This window comes from Parasteatoda tepidariorum, chromosome 2 (assembly GCF_982258835.1).
Source record: "Parasteatoda tepidariorum strain Cologne lab strain chromosome 2, Ptep-v5.0, whole genome shotgun sequence".
NCBI lineage: Eukaryota > Metazoa > Arthropoda > Arachnida > Araneae > Theridiidae > Parasteatoda > Parasteatoda tepidariorum.
In genome coordinates, this window is record NC_141756.1 from 135,088 (window position 1) to 159,495 (window position 24,408).

Here is a 24,408-nt window from a genome sequence, read left to right on the forward strand (position 1 = left end):
GTATTTTTGTCTTCACTAATACACGATATCTTTAAAGAATTAACTTGTAAAACATTTTATGTAACTAAAATCAAGCAAATAAATAAGCTATTACAGTTAATTTCACAAATTCATTTAAAAATGACAAAAGTAAACCATAAACTCATCAACTAAACTAGCAGTTTTACTTTTCACCGTAGCATGGATCTAAAACTATTTGGGCAAGAGTGTTGCCAATTTACAATGCTTTGAAAGAACGCGTTGATTTTTTATATGTTTTAGTATTAAAGTGAAAACTCTTGATATTCATATTTCTGTGAGCCTTTCAATTCTGCTCAACTTATGGCTCACGTCAGTTTATTTTTACTTTTCGCGAGGCAATGTCTAAATGAAAATAAGCAGTGGTCGGAAATAGCGCGTCACAAATAGAGATACAACTGCTACTTTTTTAAGTAGTCGGTAGTCTAGTGCACTACTTTTTAAAAGAAGTAGGGAAGTGAGTAGTGCAATACAAAAACGATAAAGAATAGTTGGTATCGATTCCTGGCAACTACGTAAAGATACAAGTTTCAAGCACAACCAATTTTTCGAGTAAGATTGGTACACTAATCTTCGCAATCCCAGTTAATGGTCGAGCGTTAATAAAAATAATACGTTTTATCGAAGCAACTTTTTTTCTTCAATCTAGTCATTATATATAATGACTAATATTTATAACAGTTACGAATAATAGCTAATTTGTTACTTTGGCAATACCTTCTAATGCGAATGTAGTACACACATAGAACTCTAAAAAAATACTTTATGTTATTTCAATGGAAGGAAACATGATTTTCTCTGTACTTTTTTTCTTAGAGGAAATAAATGTGCAATAAACAATTAACATAATCTCAAATATTTCTTAGACAGATTTTTAGATTTCTCTAAATTAAATATTCGTTGTCGTGAAAGAAAATTAAGGAAAGGTTAAAAGAACAAATTTTAAAAAAATGGTTTGTGTAACAAACTGAATCATGTAAGCATGAATGAATATTTCTTTATAATTTCTCATGTTTAATAGGCAATTTTTTATTCAAAACTATTTTAACTGGGGGTGTAAATTAAATTCCCCAACAAAGTTTGTCTCCTAAAAGTTGGGAAGTAGTTACTGCAAGTACATTTCGAAAGTAGCTTGCAGTCATTACTTTGCAAAAAAAAAAAAATAATTGTAATTGACTAGATTTGTAATAAAGTAGTTGCAGCTATCTAAAAAAATATAGTTTTTCCAACCACTGAGAAAATAATTAAGTCATTCAATTATAAAATAAGCTAGATAATATAGAGAGCAAAAAGAATGAATTTAAATTGCAATTTGAATAAGACTTTCATTTTCTTATTATCTTAATTAGATCACTAAAAAACTTATTTTTTTAACTTGCCCTAAAATTGATGCCCTAAAATCAGATTTTTTTATTATTTAATACTTACTCTAAAAAATTATTTGTTACGTTCAAAACAATGATTTAAATTTTAGAAGCAAAGAAAAGAATGATTACAGTAATTATCACATTTATTCTACAACAAACTTTCATTATGAGTCAAGAGTGTCCTGACATCTACAGGAGATATACAAAAGATCACACAGGCTGCTTACAACGTAAGAGCAGTTGCGAATTTCTCAAGATAGGAATGGATGATCCAGAGACTGAAAAAGAGATCATACTAAGATATCACAACGAGATAAGAAGCAAGATAGCCACTGGTCAAGAAAAAGGTGCGGGAGGTATGCCACCAGCTGCAAATATGCTTGAATTAGTAAGTCAAAATAATGTGGAATATTTGATATTTTTTAAATATCTGATAAATTTTGTCATGTTTTTAAAATATGATTTTATGTGCCCTCACTACAGCTCATAAACGAAGTAAGCCTATAGAGGGGACAATTGTCGCCTCTATACATTCCTTCATGAGTTAAAATTCACCCTTACAAGCTCATAAAGTAATAGAGGAGGTCAATTGTCTTCTCTATGGATTCGTTCCTGAAAAGACATGCTTGAACAAAAAAGGAATATAAGAAACTCGAAACTAAGGAACATAATGATTTTTATTTTTTAATTTTGAATAACTTTGGTACTCAAGTAAACTATGCAAGGATTTCAAAGTAACAGTTTTGACGCCTTGTCAAATTTTTAAAACGAAATAATAGAGTCTCTGTTTTTCCTAGATTTGCGAGGTGTGCTAAAAATCATATTTTAGAATTACAACGAAATTGTGGTAATTATTATCAGGCTGAAGTTTTTCATGAAGCAATTTAAGAAAATACAAATTACGACAGACTCAAAAATACCATTTTTTGTATTATTATTTGCTTAGACAATATACACAATGAAAGCACGCACCCATATTCAATAACTTTGATTCAAATAATCGGAATTTTTTCAACTACTTAATAATTATTAAAACTTTTGAATAAACAAACAGCTTTTTAACTTAAAGCTCTGCTGTAAGTCAGCCCAATTAGTCTCATCCAAAGTAATATGCCCTCCTTTTTATGTCATCTACTCTAATAATAAACTCTTTTTAATATCTATTACTCAATCGATTTATTTTATATAATTAGTTGAATATCCGTAGTTATAATCCGCAAAGCAATATATGCCTGGTAAAATATCCTTAAAACAAAAAGTAAATAAATGATAAATTGTTTTTGATCAACACTACGGAATCATGCTCACAACCGAAAAACGTATCCTGCCTTAAAAAAACTCTTTTCTTTGTTATTGGTTGATCTTTTTTTAAGCGATCAAGCAAAAGCATTTTTGAAACTCAGCAGATTTATTAATCAGTATACTTCAAAATTGACACTATTACCATACTTGTCATCTTAAAAAATATTTTTTTAGTAATGAGTAGTATACTTTAGATATTAAGAATTTCTCAAAATAAAAGTTACTTTGACAATATTTAAAGGGGCGTAGCAAATAAATATTATAAACACATATGTTAACAAATATTGATTTATCGTGGTGGGTAAAATAATTTGAGCATTTAAAATTAAGTTTCATAAGTTAAAATATAAATATTGCTCCTATCAAGGAAATATTTTCTAAACGAAAGTGCAAGTTCATAGCCAACGCATGATAGTGAAAATTTATCACGACCTTTTCAAATGGATTTGTACTTTAATTTATTATTTCAATTTCTGTTGATTTTGCATTATTTCGGTTTATAGAAGTACGTTTGAAAAGAGTAACTATAAACAAAATAAAAACGTGGTTTCAGTTTTTTTTCCAACTACTCATTCGGTAACGTTACTCACCCAACGTAAGAAATCAAAAATAAAGGTTTTAAAAATGCATAAACTCATTTTGTATGAAAGAAGCTTAATGCTAGAAAACAACACTAATGTTTTCTTTTAAATCAACAATAATATAAGGAAGGTATGTGTGTGTCTGTCTCCCCTAGAACTCTAGAACAGTTTGTGTAAAGGTCTCGAAACTTCGACCGTGAGTGCAAGGGAAAACTTTAGCAAACCATTCTATAATGATCTAAGTTATGGAATAAAGTGTAAAAATGAGTGGCAACAGAAATCGTATAACTTTCGATGTACACTGAGTATAGTTGATCTTAATTTTGATGAGATGCATTTCAAAAAACGTGTTTCTCTGAAGAGCAGCGGGAAGGGCAGCAAATAATAAAGAAAAAAATTTTAAAATTATTTTAGCTTAGTCTTGACAGGATACGCTTGTGCCTGTTGCATAGTGTGTTTTGATAATAACTTGTTTTTTGTTTTATCTCATTCATATCATAATTGATGAAACTGGAATTCGTGTTCAACAGTGCTAAAACTATGCGAAAATTTCTCTCTTTCTATTTTTGATCGCATAATATTTTAATGATTTTCAGGACTACTGTCCAAGTTTTTACTATTTATAGGGTTATGACAGCAACACTAATCTTCTTCAACTGTAACATATTTTTGGATTTTATCATTTAAAAAATACGCTCACACAACAAGATATTTGTTAAATAACTTTGAGACTTATCACTCAAATAATATGTTTAATCGAGCATCTATTATTTAAAATTCTTCTTAATCTTTTTAAAAATATCTACACTTTTCTTTTAACAAACATTTAGTTTGAAATGGAAAACCTTTTAACCCTCAGATGAAGACGATAATTTGGATGCACCAGAACAAAATTTTAAAGTCGTTATTTCGTGCTTGAATTAAACGGGTGGTAAGAATTTTACCATTTTTTTTAAAAAAAATTATTTATTTATCAACAGATGAAGGGTGTTACTATATTATTCTTCACAAATTTTTTTAAATCATATATATTAAAAAACGTTTTTGATTAGAGAATGACATTTATAGGGGAGAACGGGACTAGTGAGGAAATGTTTTATAAATTAGCGAAAAACCATATTTAATGCAAACTCAAAAAAATATTATGTTAAAAGAAATCATACTGGTTTTATAACTGAAATTACAAAGTTATTTATACTTTTTCGATAATAATTTTTATGAAAAAGATTGCCCCACACTGCACGGGGAACCACCTCGATTAAAAACTCAGAAAGGTAAATCTGAATTCAAAAGGAAATTTCAAAATGAACAAAAAACTTGTCAATGAGTAATACGATGCAGTCTTGGTTCTGGCGATGAAGCAGCTCAAACGCATATACAAAGAAATTATTACTTGTATAAATACTTATTTTTCTCTTGAGATTTGAGAAACCTCTCGTTTTGTGGAAGAGAAAAAACAATCCATAATTACATGAAACTTGTTCATCCTTTTTTTTTCCTTAATTGATCGCCATAATCTCAGAATCTATAAACAGCTGCCACTCTACTAAGATAGTGCTCAACATTTTTTTTTTAAGAAAAAAAACCTAACTAGTTTTAAAATTGTTAACTCTAATTGAGTTGGCGTAATCAGTAAATTTCAACTTTAATTTTTCACCATTTGAGGAATTATATTGAAATTCTAATCCACTTCGTCAGTCAGAGTTGGATTCTTTTGAAGAAAGAAAAACTTTTTTTCTTGTTTACTCTCAATGCAATGAGTTAATTGTTTTCCAATTCTTACCAAACACATCAAACTTTCACTGGGGTTTTCGCTACGTTTTTTTTCTTCCTCGAGATGAATTGATTTTAATAATCTATTTTTAACTGAATGGTCTGAATGAACAATACACGGAGGATATGACTCAGCGATATTTCCATCACTGGAGCAATGTAAACTGTACTTCCAAAACAGGAGACGGTACCGTTCACTGATGGTTTGCTTTAGTTTAGGTATGACAAGAAATACCTATCAAAAACTTTGTTTTCTGCTTTAATTTATCTATATTAAGTCATATTCTTTCAACAAACTCTATAAAATATCTCCATAAAAGTTTCTGTACAAAACATTAATATAAGGGTTTAACCCTAATTTTTATTTATTTTGAGATTGATGTTTTACAATTTGTGAAGATATATCATTCAACAAAATCATTCTAAACTAGAAAATATGTGACATAAAATTTATAACATTTGCAATCAGTTTATATTTGTTTCATTGGAAATTAAATAGAGGCAGTCCCTACTGGCCCCACCACCATGTATTTACGCTAATTTTAAGATGCCTAATGATGAATTATTGAATCTGCCTAGATCAAAATTCAATATCAGAATAGGTAAAAAACAGTTTAATTGACATCATTTTTTTTTTGTTGAAAATCTGAAGAAAAAAAAAGTTAATAAAAGAGTTAACAGAATATTTCAAAGTTACTTTTGCAATTTAAAAACTTTCTCTTGAAAAGATTTATTTAAGCCTGATTAAACAACTGCACATGGAAATTGCAAATTGCGCATATAAAGAATAATTCTATATAACTTTTGATGTGTGAACTTTTTTGTAATGATCTGATAATCTTAGAACTCACTTGTAATGGTTAGAGGGTGACCTCAAATATGCTAATTAATTAGAGCAGCCGATATTTTAAGTTACGAAATAAGGCCCAAAAGCGTCATTTCTTTGAATAAACAGGCCTTTTTTCGACTGATTCGGATTTCTTACCTCCAATACGTAGGGGGTAAGCCGCAATCAGGGAATTAAAATCGCAATAGTTTTGTAAGGAGCGCGATCCAAAGTTTGGACCCCTTAATGTTAATTTTATTTTTTGCGCATTTCGCCATATCTCAAGAACTTTTTAAGCGAACTGAAACATTTCTGCACAAAATTATAAAATTCGTTTATCTAGAGATCATTCCATGCAAAAAATATTTTTTAGTAAATATATATTTTTTATTATTCTATTTAATAATAGACGAACTAAATTTAAATTGTAAGGTATACAGTTTTTTTAAATCATTTTAAAGAATGTAATTTTATATGACAAAATACATGGCATTTGTGCAAAATTGGTCGAATATTTCCTGAGAAATCGATTTTCAAAAATATGACTATTTTAAAACTAGATTTCTCAGGAACTATTCGACTAATTTTGCTCAAATTTTCTGTGGTTCAGTTACTTTCAAATGAGTTCAGTGTAGACATTTTAATATTTCAACGGCCAACAAATAATTTTAATAATTTTAATTTACTTACTTTCAGACGTGGGATGATGAGCTGGCACATTTAGCTCAAAAATGGGCAGAAAATTGCCGCATACCCTGTTGCGAGCACGATTGTTGGCCATGCCGAGCAACAAGTAAATATTTTCTCTTATTAATATTCTATCACCACGAGATATAGCTCGTTGGTATAAGAGAGGTTAATAAATTGGAAACAGCGAAAATACATTTCCCTTGGTGACGCCTGTTAAGAGGATAGCAGCAGTTGTGTTTTTTTTTAAATGAAGTAAAAGCTAAAGTGAACTATTATTAACTATACCACCGTTCTTTAAATTTTTTCCTGAAAAGTAACAGTTCTGTATATTTGATATAGGTGTTGATAAAGGATATTTTCATTTCCCGAAAAAAACAAGATGGAACTGCAGTAATTTTTTACTCTTTCCCTGATAAGTAACTACCCACAATCCAAAGCATCAAAATGCGGAGACAAAAAAAAATAAATAATTAAAAAGAAGGTTACAAGTCAATTTCGTATTCCTCTGCGACGAAACCTTCTCTTCTCTAAATCACTAAAATTATTATTTATGTAACAAATGTTTATTTCCGAAGTGCTTTCTTTCAAAGTAGTCTCAAGAATTGTATTCATGTAAAAGTACTTCTGCAAAGAAAAGTTTTAATTTTTTAATTTTAAAATTGATAAAAGAAAATCATTGTTCAAGAGACCTTCACGGAAGCAGCTTTTTCACAGGAGAGTCCTTTGCCCATAATTTGCCTGCATTTGTATATATTGAAGAATATTCTTACTAGCATGTAAAACTTCAGAGTTTACTTTTATGTCCTTTGAGCTCACTTTTTTGTTTACCGTACAAATATTTTTTTAAGTGTTTTAAGTGGAAAAAATTGAAAAAGACACTAAAAAAATTTGCTCAACCACTAGCCTCCCCAAATAGGAGTTCTAATCATGAGAATTTTTTTTGGAGAGAAATTAGCTTTGTGTGTGGTTAATAATGGAATTAGTTATTTTATTCTATTTTTACAATTTAGTTGCTAATATGTTGGTTTTTTTCAATCTGGGCAATATTAATTTATATGGGTCAAGGTTTAACTGTGCCATTCCATTTCAGGTAGTTGTGAAAAAATCCCCAAACTATTATTGACGATAATGATGATTAATTAACTGTGGTATTAGGTTGTGTGGCAATAACTACCTAATTTACCAATATAGATTTTGTGGTAATAAATGTTTCTACTGCCCCCGATGTTACAAAAAAGTCCCGCATTAAAAATAAAAAATTAATGAAAAATTAAAAAATATATTTTAAAATAATTTCGACACTTACTTTTATATATATATATATATATATATATATATATATATATATATATATATATATATATATATATATATATATATATATATATATATATATATATATATATATATATATATACCGTAAACCGGGGCGAGTCTACCCATCCAGGGGCGAGTCTACCCATTTTAGTTTTATTTAATTTTCATCATTTTAAATTACAAATAAAAATTTTTTTACCGACGGAGGACTTAGTTCAGACTCTAAGGAAGATGGCGCTGTAGTAGTTTGACCCGTTTTTATTTATTTGGTGTCTTTTTAACCGACCTGTTCAAACGTCTTTTGAGAGATTTGTATTGAAAATCAGCAAACTTTTAGTTGGTGCTCCGTAAATATATTATTATTGTTACTATTTTCACTTTGGTTAAGTGATAAATTTATCCAAGACAAAGATTACATTATTTTATATGAAAAAAAACAAAAAGAATGTAAATTTTGCTGTTGTAAACAAAAAGCCAGAATTCGCGGGGCGAGTCTACCCATTCATATTTAGTTTTAATAAAGCATAATAATATAATTTAGAACTTTGTTTATATTAAAATGAAGTCATTTTAAATGAATTCGAGTATATTATTTTAATTCTGCATTGATAAATTTATCATTAATAAGAAAATATATAGGTTAAATATAAATATAAATATAAAATATGTTTATTTTACCTATTTTTTCAATTTTTATATTACAAAATTAACTTTTTTTATTTAATGCAAGTTAAATAAATTATTATTTATTATTACAGATGGTTCGAAATTATATTCGCAAAACAAATGAATTTAAATGTTACAAAAAAATGCCATGATTTTGTTAATAATCTTTAATTATTATTATTTATTAATTATTTAAATGTAAATTTATATTAATTTTAATTTATTTTTATCAACAATAATTAGAAAAAAATGTTATTTTATAATGTTAATGATTATAAAAACAAAATATGATAATCGATCAAATACTCAATTTGTGTTATTTTATGAATAAAAAAATGGAATATATAACGAAGTTATGAATTTTACTTCATAATTATCCTATATAGTAGCTAAAATAACAATTTAATAGTAAAATTTGATTATTTACAATGCTAACATTCATTTTAGTAGAATGGGTAGACTCGCCCAATACGAGAGATTTGTCAGCAGTTCTATAAAAATATACAGTAACAGCGTAACTGTTAATATTTTCTAAAATCGATTTCACAGCTTTAAAGAGGGATAAATAGCGATTCCGAAGCACCTATTAAAAGCCTTTTTTCTTTAATATTTACAAAAGTTTGACCACTTGAAATTTGACAAACTGAAAAAATGGGTAGACTCGCCCCGGTTTACGGTATATATATATGTATATATATATATATATATATATATATATATATATATAATAAATAACTACAAGAATACACGAAGAAAGTTAAGAAAAACAATAAGTTTCATTTACCGCGCCTAAGCTGCAAGTAAACAGAACTCATTAGATAAGTTCAAAATGAAGAATAAAACAAAGAAAAATTATAGACATATGAAAAAAAAGGGGGCAAATAATAAGTAAAAAAAATAACAAACAGTTTAAGAGAAAAAAAAAGAGGATGAAATTTTATTTAAAAAACCGGAAGAAAAAAAACCGAAAAAAAAAGATATAATCTTATATCTTTTTTTTCCGATTTTTTAAATAAAATTTTATCCTTTTTTTTTTTTTTAAAAACTGTTGTTTGTTATTTTTTTTACTTATCATTTCCCCCGCTTTTTTTTTCATATGTCTATAATTTGTTTTTGTTTTTTCTTCATTTTGCTTTTGAATAGGTTATTTAGATTTAGTTTTTAATTAAAAATTTTAGCTTCAAAAAGCATGTGATTGGGCTAAAACAAATTTGTCATAATTATTATTTTTAAAAAGAGATTTTATATTTTTCATTGAATGTTTGCTTCAGCCAATACACGTGTCAACTTAAGGGCTTATAATTGAATTAGTGTAAATATTTTTTTTTCGAAAATCGAACTAATATCTGATTTTACTTCTAATTGTGCTTTCTATAGTTTCTACGTATTCTTGTTTTAAAAGATTAATATTAAACAAAACCTGCATTTTCTTACTTTTTTTTTCAAATCTAAATTTGCATATGGTTTTATATTTACTCACGTATGTTTGCTTTTATTAATACACTCATTAATTTCAGAAGCTCATTATTAATCTAACATTCATGTGAAATTGTAAATTTAGATTGAAATATATATATATATATATATATATATATATATATATATATATATATATATATATATATATATATATATATATATATATATATATATATATATATATATATATATATATTATCTACTATTAGCTTACTTTCGTTTTCTTTTTGTTTCCGTTTTTAGTTCGTCTTCTAATTTCATGTGTTTAGGGCATTGCTCTTTGAGCCTAATTTTCGGACTTCTGCAGCAATAATAATTTGACTCCTGCTAAAAATCAATTCAAAATGATTTTTAGCAAATGATTCCTGTTTTTTTTTTTTTTTTACGGTACGCGTAAGTTCATTTGATTCGCTCCTCACTATGTAGATTTCTTTTCGTGTACTGATCTCTAATCTCTTTACATTTTATTTTCAGTTTTTCATTTGATATATTTCTTTGTTTTTCCGTACATATTTTTTACTTAATGTGTTCCAATTTCGTTTAAAATCTTGTGAGTGCTCCTCACACTGTTGTATTGATATATTTTGCTTTGGCTATATTAATACAATATTAGAAAGCACTCCTTTTGCGGATATAATCGTGTGAGCTGATGAAGAGATTATATCTTTTCTTAGTTTTGTTTTCCAAATTTTAATTAATTTTTTTTTTTTTTTTAAGGTATTAAAAATTATGATCTTTTAAATTCTTTTAAAATATTATTGCTAATAATTTTTTCTCTTGTCATTATTTTGTATTTTTTCCCATTTTTTCTCAATTTTTTAGCTTATATATATATATATATATATATATATATATATATATATATATATATATACATATATATATATACAATATATATATATATATATATATATATATATATATATATATATATATATATATATATATATATATATATATATATATATATATATATATATATATATATATATAAATTTTTCCAGTTGTTTGTTATTTTTTTTTATTATTATTTTTCTTTCCCCCCCTTTTTTCATATGTCTGTAATTTTCCTTTGTTTTATCTTCTTTTTGAATTTATCTAATGAGTTCTGTTTACTTGCAGCTTATGCGCAATAAATGAAACTTATTTTTGATTGTTTTTCTTAATTTTCTTCGTGTTTTTTTGTATTTATTTATTTTGTTGTATATATATATATATATATATATATATATATATATATATATATATATATATATATATATATATATATATATATATATATATATATATATATATATATATATATATATATACAACAAAGTAAATAAATACAAAAAAACACGAAGAAAATTAAGAAAAGCAATAAGTTTCATTCACCGGTGAATGTCAACATTCACGTAGTCGCTTGGTGTGTGTCCGAAATATTTGCTAAATACCCTTATTTCTGACTCTCACCGGTGAATGTCAACAATCACATAGTCGCTTTGGTGAATGTTCGAAATATTTGTTATATCCAATTTTATATTAATTTATTCGTTAATATTATTATATTTATTTTATATATTTATATTTATTCTATATTTTAATACTTACTGACGATAGATTAGAAGAAACATTAGTGTTTGGAGTATCGGGCAAATACCGGTCAATGGCACTTGACCTTAAGAAAACATCAGTGTAGGGTATACCGGGCAAATATATACCGGGCAGTGGCACTTAGCCTTAAAAAAGCATCAGTGTAGGGTATACCGGGCAAATATGTCCCGGGCAGTGGCACTTAACCTTTAAAAAACATCAATGTAGGGTATACCGGGCAAAGGCACTTAACCTTAAAAAAGGGTTAGGTTAGGGTTAGGGTTAGGTGTAGGGTTAAAATATCGAATAAATGTAATTATATCCACGAATAAATTCATATCAAATCGAATGTAATACATATTTCGGACATTCACCAAAGCATATCCGTGATTGTCGACATACACCGGTGAGGGTCCGAATGTACAAGAATGTAATGAAATATTCTATCTTTCAGCGACGTATTTGGTGTTTGTCGACTTTCACCGGCGAAAGTCAGCAACCACCGATTTCGGTCTTTCGTTGTGACATATATATATATATATATATATATATATATATATATATATATATATATATATATATATATATATAGCCTTTTATGTTACATCTATATATATGTAACATAAAAAGCTTCTATTAATCTTTTTATGTTAGTTCTTCCCTATTAAACTTATTCCTAACTAATTATTCAAATCGAAATGCTTTCTCACACTTTTAAAAGCCACATCCTGTTCTTAAATCTATTTTTGGCCCAAGTATGCATAAATTTAAATAAAGACAATTTTCCCTTTAATCTTCGTGGGAATCACTTGACCTGTTTCATAAACCAATAGTAATTTCTAAGATTTCTCTCTTTTCCCTAATAGAGACATTTTACGGATTTGCTTTGCACAATTTTCCCTACCAGAAAGACAGATGGTCGATGAAGTAAACTGCACTTTTCGCTCGCCACTCAACAAAGAATGACATTATAAAATTCTTTTGCTTTCATTAAAATTCTATGTCTGTTTTCCTGCTTGGTTCGACTGCATCATTTTACAAGCCGAGCAGGATTATAAGAACTGTTGAAACGGTCGCAGGATAATAATAAATGTTAAAATGCTTCTTCAAAATATAATTAAAAACTTAAAATAAAAATACAATTGGCTGAATGATGAAATTGATGCTGAACTGACATTGCTCGTGAAACAAATATTATCCTTTCTAATCCTGACTAAAAGAATCTGATGCCAAAAAATTAAAAGAAGAGATTCTTGGGACTTTCCTCTTCCATGGGTCCAGAAGTTGCCACTACCGTTACTGCTGTGGGAATTACAGCTGGAGATTGGATTTTGTCGTTCAGTTTCACCCACCCTGTCCGAAGGATTTCAGTGTCTTCTACCTGCCGATCCTTTCATTTGCCAACCTTCAAACATAAAGGCTTTTGAAGCATTAGTGGAATTTTACGCTGGAGATTTGGATACCTGTAAAGAAAGCCTTAAGTCTGAACTAAAACTCTGGTATAAAAGATTAAAAAGGATTAGTGAAGACGGAGGTAGTGTTCCAAAAACTGCGGCGGATGCTCTTGGAATGTGCAATAAAGATATAACACCAAACATTTTCAAACTCCTAGAAATATTGGTCGTTCTACCTGTTTCAACGAGTGCAAACGAAAGATCCTTTTCGACTTTGCGCCGTTTGAAGACTTATTTACGCAACTCAACGGGAAATAATAGAATGAATGGATTGGCGCTCTTAAGCATTCATAGAAAATTTACCCCAGCTGTCGAAGACATTTTAAACGAACTTGCAAAAAAACCCCGTCGTTTGGACATTACAGTATAAATCAAAATTTTTTTAGCGTGTTTGTATACTAGTTTAATTCCCTACTTGTTGGTAAGTCATTTTTTAGTTAAATTCATTGGTTTTCTATGGAATATTCACATTTATATGGTTATTATTTAGGTAGCTGTTACAGTATGAGTAGTTTTATCTGGCTTGATTTATTCCTACTTTTTAATAAAAATAAAATATTTTACCTCTTATTATAAAAAAAATTATATTCTTAAACTTAAAAAATAAAAACAAAATTTAACTAAACAATGTTGTCGAAATAAAAAGTCAAAATTGTCTAGCTGTCTAAATTAGGGAAGTAATAGTGCTTTATTACATACTCGAATTTCTTTTAGTAATTTCTGAAAATTGTGAACCCCCCCCCCCTTGAAAAAATTCTGCGTACGCCACTGTTCAGGTTGAAATATTTTTGACAGAAAGTGTCAATTTGTATTTTTATATCTCATACCACTTGTATTTTCATATTTTTTTTATCTTTCATGTTTTTGAATATTTAAATTTTTAAGAAATTTTTTATAGATTTTCTTATTCTAAGTGAAAAGTTCTTTTAAATTGTAATATTATTCAGGAATAACTTTATTGTGAATTTCAAACAAAGTACTTTGAAGGATAAAACTGGAATCACAAGAACTATTGAAAATGAAGATCTAAGACTTTAAATTGTTGGTAATGCTACTACATTTTTTTTTCTCTTCCTCGAATATTTTATGAATTTTTTTTTTTTACATTTTGCACAAATATCTATTTTTTTGAATAATTCATGTTACCTTATATCTTACTGATATCACAAATATTATTATTATTTTTCTCATTTTAATTGTCATCATAGGGAAAGTTTTGCAAAGGGATAATTTTTAGATATTAGCTAAAAATTTTCGGAGAGGGGGGATGTAACATAAGAAGCTTCTATTATCTTTTTATGTCAGTTCTTCCGTATAAAACTTAATCCTAATTAATTATTAAAATCGAAATGCTTTCTCACACTTTTAAAAGCCACATCCTGTTCTTAAATCTATTTTTGGCCCAAGTATGCATAAATTTAAATGAAGACATTTTTCTCTTTAATCTTCATGGGAATCACTCGAACTATTTCATAAACCAATAGTAATTTCTAAGATTTCCCTCTTTTCCCTAAATAGAGACATTTTCGGATTCTTTGCAAGATTTTTCCTACTAGAAAGACTGATCGTCGATGAAGTAAACTACACTTTTCGCTCGCCGCTCAACAAAGAATGGCATAATAAAACGCTTTTGCTTTCATTGAAATCCTGTGTCTGTTTTCCTGCTCGGTCCGACTGCACCATTATATATATATATATATATATATATATATATATATATATATATATATATATATATATATATATATATATATATATATATATATATATATATATATATATATATATATATATATATATATATATAATAAAAAAATTATTAATACTTTTGTATTAATAAAACCATTAAAACTCTTTCGGTTTCATGAAATGTCTTTGTTAAAGAGTAAGCGTGGAGATATTCTATTTTGGGAATTCAAGACTGAAAACATACCATTGAATTATAATTAGATTATTCAAAGGTGGAGTTATTTTTAGAATCTTGTTCCTCTTTCACTTCCATATTAGGAAGTATTAAATGATTCTCCATAATGCGTAGAGTTACAAAGGTATGTACGACTGGAACCTAATTACGTCAATCTCTGTAGTATTTAATGGGGGAAAAGGTTTTTGCATGTCTCTTGTTGAATAACGTGTTCCAATAAACATCTGACGGAGCCATCCGAAGTTTGGTCCACGCCCCTTCCCTTGTGGAGTGGGGATGTGAACTGTTATAACTACCAGCATAACTTTAAATAAACCTTTTTATAACGTAATATGGCTTTTGACTGCATTGTTGAAGATGAACACAACAATGATAACCGGGATGTAGTCCTGTTATTATAAGTCGGCAGCATGATTGCTTGCTGAGGAAACCTTTTGGAGGAAACGTACGCTTTTCTATCTCTGGAACTAAGCGTAACGGTGGCTGACTGCTACGTTGAAATTTTCCCCATCCCATCACCCACAGGGGGAAGAAAAGTGCTGCGGTGAAAAAAAGCGTAGAAGGAAAGGAAGGACGATTTTCCACCAGTATTACCTGTACCACGCCGTTATCAGAAAAGACGTTGGATAGAGCTTCTTGTCACAGCCATGAAAACGTTTGATGTCTAAGATTAGTGCCTCTAAGTTGGAAGAAACATCATCCATGGTAGTGATTAGACACCGAGTGATCCTACAATTCTTACTACTCAAGTTGTGAAAACAAAAGTGAATGTGCACGAATCTTAATCATGGATATTCATGAATTGCTACGATTTAAGTGCGCGAATAAAAAAAATAATTTTTTTTTTCTCTTCGAAATTGATGAAGGTCGACGTTGGCGAGTAGGTTGTAAATATTTTATTGAAATTAGATTTGAGCCTTGCTCTAAACTTTTTATTATGAATAATTCATAGTATATTATTAATGATTAGTTTGCATTTCTAGTGTTTATATTGTTTTTTTTTTTAAATTATGATGTAATATTGCATTTACTGTGCATTTAAAATGTTTTTGAAATAAATAAATGTGGTTCAAACGCCAATTAAAGTAGTGACGGCAAACAAAATTAAGTTATTATTTAAACTTTTGTTTCCAAATGATTTTTCTAGATTAAACCACTCAAAATTCTAAATTTTTTGGAACTTTCTTTTGAACCTTACGATGAAGAGTTTTCAAATAAACTTGAAGAAATTTGTAATTCTGTTACTTTTTCGGATTTGGTCAAAACTAAATATTCCTATTTAAAAAATGTGAAAATTTATATGTTACCCAAACAAAAGGACTGTTAATACTTAACAAAATTTGTGAGTTTCCCTTATTACGATAGGCGAAATTGTTACTCAGCTAAGTTTTTTATACTTGATACTGATTTACCATATGCTTTAGTAGGGTTGCAAACATGCAGAGATTTTTGTTTGTTTATTGATTGTGCCGGGCCAGTTGTTACTCTATTTGGTAAGAGACTGATCATCTCTGCTAATTCTAAAAGTGACAACTTATCTTTGCAAATTAGACAACAGAATTCTCAAAGTGTTAAGGTTAAAAATGATGTTAAAGATGTTTCAGAAAAAGCAAACATCGAAAAAATAAAAATGATGAAAAAGATGTTTCAGTAAAAGTAAACATCGAAAAAATAAGAGTTAAAGATGTTTCAGTAAAAGTAAATATTGAAAAAAAATAAGGTAAAGGGTAGCAAAAAGGAAAGGAAAAATAGGAAAAAGAAAGATTGACCAAGAAGCTAATTACAAAATAAATAGCAAGAAATGTAAATAAACAAAATTTTGAAATAGTACATGTATCAAAGCTTAAGAAATATCACAGCCCACAATTGTTGAAATTAAATGACACTTGTTGTCCAGTTCGTTCTTATAGAAATTGTGTACATTTTTAACCACAATGAATCTTAAATTCTGATTAAATGACACATGTTGTCCAGTACATTTGCATAAAAAGTTTGCATATTTTTGTGTGAAATTTTTTTGTGTGAATATTTTAGTAGAATAGTTTATAAATATGTTTCGTTTTCTTTCTGTTTAATTGACTAAACAGATAAATTGCATTATCATGTTTTTTATATTTTTTCATTGTAAACAAATTTTTTCTTCTCATAATTGAAAAGATGTTACTTGTAGTAGGGAAAAGGTACAGAACATTCATTGAATGAAACATACCATTGAATTATGATTAGATTTATATTTCAAAGGAGGAGTTATTTTTATAATCTTGGCCCTCTCTCACTTCCATATTAGGAAGCATTAAATGATTCTCCATAATGCAAACAAAGATATGTACGACAGGAACCTAATTACATCAATATCTGTATTTAATGCGGGACCGAAGGTTTTCGCATGTCTCTTGCTGAATAACGTGCTCCAATAAACATCTGACGGAACCATCCGAAGTTTGGTCTACACCCCCTCCGTTGTGGAGTGGGGATGTGAACTACCAGTGATTGTGTAACTACCAGCATAGCTTTAAATAAACGTATTATGGCTTTTGACTGCATTATTAAAGATGAATACCACGATGATAGCAGGGATGTAGTCCTGTTATTATATATATATATATATATATATGTTATATCTTTTTAAATGAAAAGTAATTGAACCCACTTTAACCAGGGTAGCATATTAATTCTTATTGCATCTATTTAATTATCTAATCTATCAGTCTAATTGAAGTCTGTGAAATGAATGTGTTGTTTATTTAGAGCAATCACATGACGATTTCTTATTATGTAACATTGTAAGTAATAGTTTTTAAATACATGTTTCATGTATTGCCATTTCTACAAAACTCATGCATTAAATAGATAAATATTGATCAAATTTTTAAATACTAATGCCATTTTATTCAGAAATTTTGAAAATTTACTTTTAATAGGTTTTCATACATAAATATGTATTAGTTTTTGCGCAAATAATAAAATAATCTTTATTGCTTATTATTTATCAATTGAATTATTTTTAATTCTATTTAAAATCATTATTTTTTTTGCTTAGCAAAAAGAAAAAAAATCATAAACTAGTGTTATAAATGACACTTTTAGATTTCACTTCTTCGTATCTAAAAATACTGAAAGAATTATTATCAAATTAACTGTAGAAAATACTCTTTTTTTTAGTTCAACCATTTTATTATTTGAGAATAGCTAAAATATTTTTCAAAATCAATATAAATAATTATTGTGTAAAAATTAGGAATCATATTTCTTTGGATAAAGTAATGTATTTAATACTTCAATGTTTAACCTGCTAAATCGATTTTAGCTCGGTAAATAGATACTAATATCAATAAATAACCCTGAAGTAAATAATTTAATAATCAATAGCTTTTTTTAAGGTTTCCTATTCTTTAATGATACAAAAATTTCTTACTTAAAAAAAACTTTTTTTGAACCCATACAGTTAGAATCCAAAAAGTGCTTAGAAATTAAAACATTAAAAAAATCAGATTTAACAAATGGAAAATTCATATATTATAGTTGTTATTTTTCTCATCTGTATTGTTTACTTTTAAAATTTGTTTTCAGCAAAATTCGCATTGATATTTGTTTGATCAATTCAATAAAATACAAATTTTATAAAGGTTCCAAATTTAGAAAAAATAAATAAAAGAAAATAACACTTAAAAGGAAAAGAAACAAACGGAAAACTGAGTATACTGCGAGAATCTCGAATAATATACTTTAAAGTCGCCTCAACGGAGATTTTGATGAAGAACGAATTTCCATGGGGTATTCAATTTCCGATATTTCACCACCACCCATTAAAAATTTATAGTGAAGAAATATGAGAGCTCAAAGGCCGGTAGAGTAAACTATGAAGTTTCAAACGTGGAAAGAATTTTTTTTCTTCAAAATATCAAAATGCAAAAACATTATGGGTCAAAAATGAACGACTAGTCAAATTTTCATTTTGTGACGCAAGTTAAAGCCATTGTAAATGTCCTAAAAGCCTCTTCTTTGCCTTAAATACAGAAAGCATTGAAGTATGCAAAGAGATATAAATACACAAAGCAAAGCTCATTACGTAACAGAACCTCTTTCCTTGCTTTAGAGAACGTATGAGGCAAACAAACATTTAAAAAGAAATAGATAGGAGTTGTGCATTCCCGTTAAGTATAATCTGCTGTCATGGAGAAGGAAAGGCGTCCTCAATTCAAAACAAAATCTACTGTAAAATTGTATCACAGTGACAAAATAAACCGGGTGGTTTACGCAAGTTTCTTTTAAAAAGGTTTAGGAAGCTTTTCCTTTCAATTTCCTGAGTTATAAGCTTTTGTCAGGCAGGACCAATAAAAATACTTTGAGGCGATTTCAACATCTCTTGTTCAAGACGTTGAAATTCATCAAAAGGACGCTATACAGCCTTTTTCAACTCAAATTCTGTTTAATCTCCATTGGTGTATTAACTTTTAAAGTTTAGAGAAATGTGAGTTCGGGCAAACCTAGAGTTTCAAATGTTGAAAAAGTAATTTCTAAGTATCAAAATGCTGACAAATTATTGGAAGAGGACTTTCCTGAGACCCAATTCCTTCATAATTTACATTTGAAATTTTTTTTTTTACAGTTTGAAACTTCAAGGCTTTCTCTAGGTGTCAATCGACTCAATTTTTCTAAAACTTTAATATAGCGTCCTCTTAAATAGGATTTCGATTCTTTTTTTCGGGGGGGGGGAGAGATCCCTCTTATGAATCGTTTTCTACCAACCTTTTGTTTTGTCAGAGAGATACTAATAATTTGAAAGTTATCAAAGTTCTGTGCATAAAAAATATATTTCTGTGCCAACACTTTTTTTACAAGTTAGAGATTACTAGTGAAGCATGTGATACATTGCTTTTTAAGTATATTTCTGATTGTTCATTTATTTTTAAGATTAAATCGACATTAAATCGAGAAACTATTGATTTAGAAGTTATAAGGGGTTCATGTATAAAAAATTATAAATTTTGACTTATAATTTTTTATGCATAAATATTTAAAATTACGGTACAATTACCTCTATCTATTAAATTTTCATTTTATTAGATTTAGTTTAATAAAATATGCAAGAAACACTTGTCTAAATAGAGACGGTTAAAAAGGTTTAAACCATATATGGCAGTTTGTACATGTGACATTTTAAAAAACTCTCGTAACTTCTAAACTATTAATTCTATAAACTTGATTTTGATATAGCACAATTGAGTCCAAAACATACACGATAAACAATACCTCCCATGTTTATATAGTTGTAGTAGTTGCTAGTAGTTGCATAAAATTGTTCTTTTTATACATAAAATCTTAATAACTTCGAAGCTTTTAGCCTATCGATTATGGTTTCATTTTATACAATTCAGCATCAGAAGCAATAACTCACTTGTCTGAACATCAATGTTTAAGTTTTTCTCAATTTTTATTCATCTCTCTTTAGCGGGGAGTTCCAGACGTTTTTCTTATTCAACAAATCAAAAGAAAAAGAATCAAACCACTCTCAATACTAAGTCACACATAAGAATAAAACGTGATATAGCTAGGAAATCTATTATTTCGCCCAGGAGCAAATCCTACTGCATTTTTTTTAAATCTTTTTAGGAACTTTTACAGTGTGTCAATGTATGTCTACTCATCCTTATTATTGTCCGAAAGATGGAAATTGCCGACCTAGAAAGAATGATTGGATTGCGTCAATCAAGCTATACTATGATGAAGTCAGTAATTTTGATAAAAAACTTATAAAGAAAATGGCGTGGGCCAGAAGATGGGGCCATTTTGTACAGGTAACATCCGACGAGGAAATTTAAAGTAACTGTGTTACTGTTGCCTGTCAAATACGAAATCCAATTAACTTTAATTTTATATACAATTCTATGGTATCCAAATAACAAAAACATATGTATTCTATTTTAGTGACTTAAAATTAAATAAGCAAGTACAAATTTTCCCAAATATTCTTAAAGAATTTTTTTTTTTTTAAATTATAAGGAAATAAAATTATTTCTTTGATTAATAGTTTCCAAATTTATAAAATAATAATCTATAAAGAAATTTCCGAATACCCTCAAAATGAACTGAAATTATTAAATTGAGTTTTGCCTTATCATTCTGAAAAAAACATTTGAACATATTTAACCATTTGAAAGATAATTCGTAGCTTTACATTTTTAAGTATGTATTAAAATAAATCACTCATTTTCCGATAAATTCTCTTGATTTTGAAATGCAAAAATAGTGAATATGGGGGAGTGAGGTAAAACCGTGATTTCGTCGAAATAATTTTTAATTCATAGCGAACATACTTTGAATTTTATTCTACTTCTCAAAAAGAGCTTACCATATCGTTGTCGATTAATACACGGCGTCTGCTTTACTATGTATCAACTCTCTGTTTTGAAGCTCTCTTCTTGTGGTCACGTATAATGAATTAATTCATTATACGAAAGATTCATACCCTAAAAAACAACAACCTTGGCTGTTCTGTTACATTTCGAAAACCTCGGCCTCTGGATTAGTGTTTAAGCTAGAGTTGGAGTGAAAGAGAAAGGACATCCAAGACTGAACAAAAAACAAAATATATTGTGGGCTCTTTTCCAAAGCCCAATTTCTTAAAAAAAAAAAAAAACACTATATTTTTGAAGGAAATTTTAGTACGGCAATCAGCCCAACGGCCTTGACAACACCACATGAAAGTTACATGAATAGTTTTCTTAAATTGTCATATAAAATAGTTTTTGCTGAAATTCTTGTATTTCAACACTTATTTTACTTCATTTTTTACAAGAATTTTAAAGTTATGCGATGATTATGATATTTCAATTAAATCTAGTGTGAATCATTGCACAGCTCATGTTTATGTATACTTGATAAAATCCTGCAGACTTGCAGCTTAAAAGGTTGCCTGGAAATTTTTTATAGTCTATAATTTTTGTGCTCTGCAACGAAGTTTATAAAAGTTTTACATGAGAAATGGAGTCTTTGTTATATATTGTGCTGTGATTCTTAATTAAAGAATCTGTTAGGATAATTCCAATAATATTTTGAGGAAATTTGAAGTTTTATCGGTTGAATAATCAGTATATAATTGATGGTATTCTAATACTAATGTAAATTGGAAATATTCTTGGTTCTCGATCAAAATTTCGATGGAAAACTTCGCCGATTCATAGCTTTGTGGGTACAAATCTTTTTTAAATTTTCCATTGTAAAACTTGGCATTCTAAACTGTAGATATAAAGTTTTTTTTTTAGGGGGGGGGGGTGTTGCTTTTTAACGATCAATGATTTCCTAGAGAGGATTAAACAAATCATTTTTTTTCCAAGGAGTCCAAATTATATTAAATTTCAAAATTTGTAAAACAAATTAAATGATTATGGAAACGGAATCAAACTGAAAACAAAAAATACTTCACAATGTAAATTTTAAATGTGTATAAAGAAATATTATCCGAACTTCAATTGCTAGTTAAAATCAATCTCCAAATCAATGTTGCACTTTTGGAACATGGGTAAGTAAATGATTTAATTAAAATAAATGAATAAAGTAAATGATTTAATTAAATAAAAAAAAATGTTTAATTTAATATTTTTATTTTATTATAGTTTAGTAGTGAATTTTAAGCTTTAAAAGATTGACTTCTTTCCCAAATTAATATTAAGTATTCTATTCTATTTTTTAAATTAAAATATTAAAATAAAAAAATATTAAATTTAATATTTTAACTTTTATTAAAATTGAATTATTTATGAATTTTAATTCATAAACTAAGATTAATTTAAAAAATAACTTTAAAACATTCTAGTTTTTAAATTAAAATTATAAATAAAAAAAATATTTAATTTAATATTTCAACTTTTTTTTAAAATTAAGTTAATTATGAACTTAAATTTATTAAAACTATATTATACATAAAATATTTTTATTAAAATTAATGCATAAAATAATTACAATTTAATGTTAATATATTGTTTTTAGAATCCTTTCCGCGAAGCTTTCTCCACACGAAGTTTTGTCAGCGCGAAATTTTGTCCACACGAAGTTTTATCTTCGCTAAGTTATGTCCGCGATGTTTTGAACAGCGAAGTTTCAACCACTAAGAATTGACACATAACGATATTTTTATCATGGTAACTGTAGCTGTTATTTTTTTTCTATTTTCAGGAGAAATATTATAAATCTTATAGTATTTTGAGCTATCTATTAGATTTTGTCTACTTTAATGTGACACTTTGTAAAAAAGTAATGAAACGCTTGTAAATTATTAGCAAAAATTAGTACTTTCTTTTTTATTTATTCTTGTGGTATTTTTTAAGTTACAAATTTCAGTTACTTTTCCATAAAAATTTTAAGTGTCTCTTTTTCTTCGTCAGAAAATAAATGGTTAAAGATGAAAAATGGTTTTTTAAAACATCCAAATAGAAATGCAATAGAAGATTGAAATTTCATAAATGTATTGTAAAATTTTAATGTATTGTTTTCTAAATATTTATTTAATTTAATACATTATTGGTTATTTATGAAATTTAATAGTACATTTGCATTTTTTAAATCAAAATTTAAATAATGTATTTAGAAACAAGTTGAGGTTTGTGATACTTTTTTTGCAATAAAATCTAAAATTTGAAATGGAAATACGTGAACCTCGAGAAATAATTGTTAAAATATGACTTATGAAACAAGCATTTAAAATTACTTTTGCAATTAGTTTTGGTGGTGACATAACTGAAAACGCAAAATTTATTGGCAATATATAGCAGTTTTCCTATAATCTTTAGAAAAATATGAATGATAAATTTAAGGTTAAAATTTTATAGCTTAACTACTGTTTAAATTTTAAAATATCATATTATTGACCTTTAGAATTGTCACCTGCTGGCTTAATGGGAATTCTTTAAATTAATATAAAGCTATTGGTCGCATTTTGAAAGATAATTTTTTATTGAAATAAAATCCTCTTGTAATGAAAATTCCAACACGACTATAACTTGTTTGTGAAATGAATAAACATCTTCGAATTAGTTTCATAATTAAAATAATAAAGTAGTTAACAATATGAAAACTACCGCAAATTAATTAAATAAGTTTTGAAAACTACATCATAAAAAAACTACATCATAATTTTATTTCAAATAAAATCCAAACATTTTGAGCTGTTTTAAATAGATTCCAATGAAATTTTGAGATTTAACCTTTGGAATATCTAACTTTAATCAGATGTAAAATATCATAAACATTACATTTGAAAACTTTTTACGATCAATAAATAAAATTATAAATTTAATTTTCACTGAATATATCCTTTGAATAAACTAGATATATTATAATAAAGGCCAACAATATTTTGATTCACTGACATAGTGTCAGAGAAATTGTAAATAAGCAAAAGGAAAATAATAAACTAGAGGAACAAACTTTAGATCGC

General features: G+C 27.5%; 1 protein-coding gene across 1 annotated transcript in view; it reads left to right on the forward strand.

Annotated features, from left to right (window-relative positions):
* The window catches only part of LOC107454074 (cysteine-rich venom protein AnHyalC), a 154,583-nt gene that overhangs the window by 86,400 nt on the left and 43,775 nt on the right, over positions 1-24,408 (forward strand). Inside the window, exons 2-4 of the mRNA XM_087156743.1 lie at positions 1,493-1,773; positions 6,564-6,660; positions 20,586-20,770. Of these exons, the coding sequence (XP_087012869.1) occupies positions 1,493-1,773; positions 6,564-6,660; positions 20,586-20,770 (563 nt within the window). The remainder of the gene's footprint in view (positions 1-1,492; positions 1,774-6,563; positions 6,661-20,585; positions 20,771-24,408) is intronic.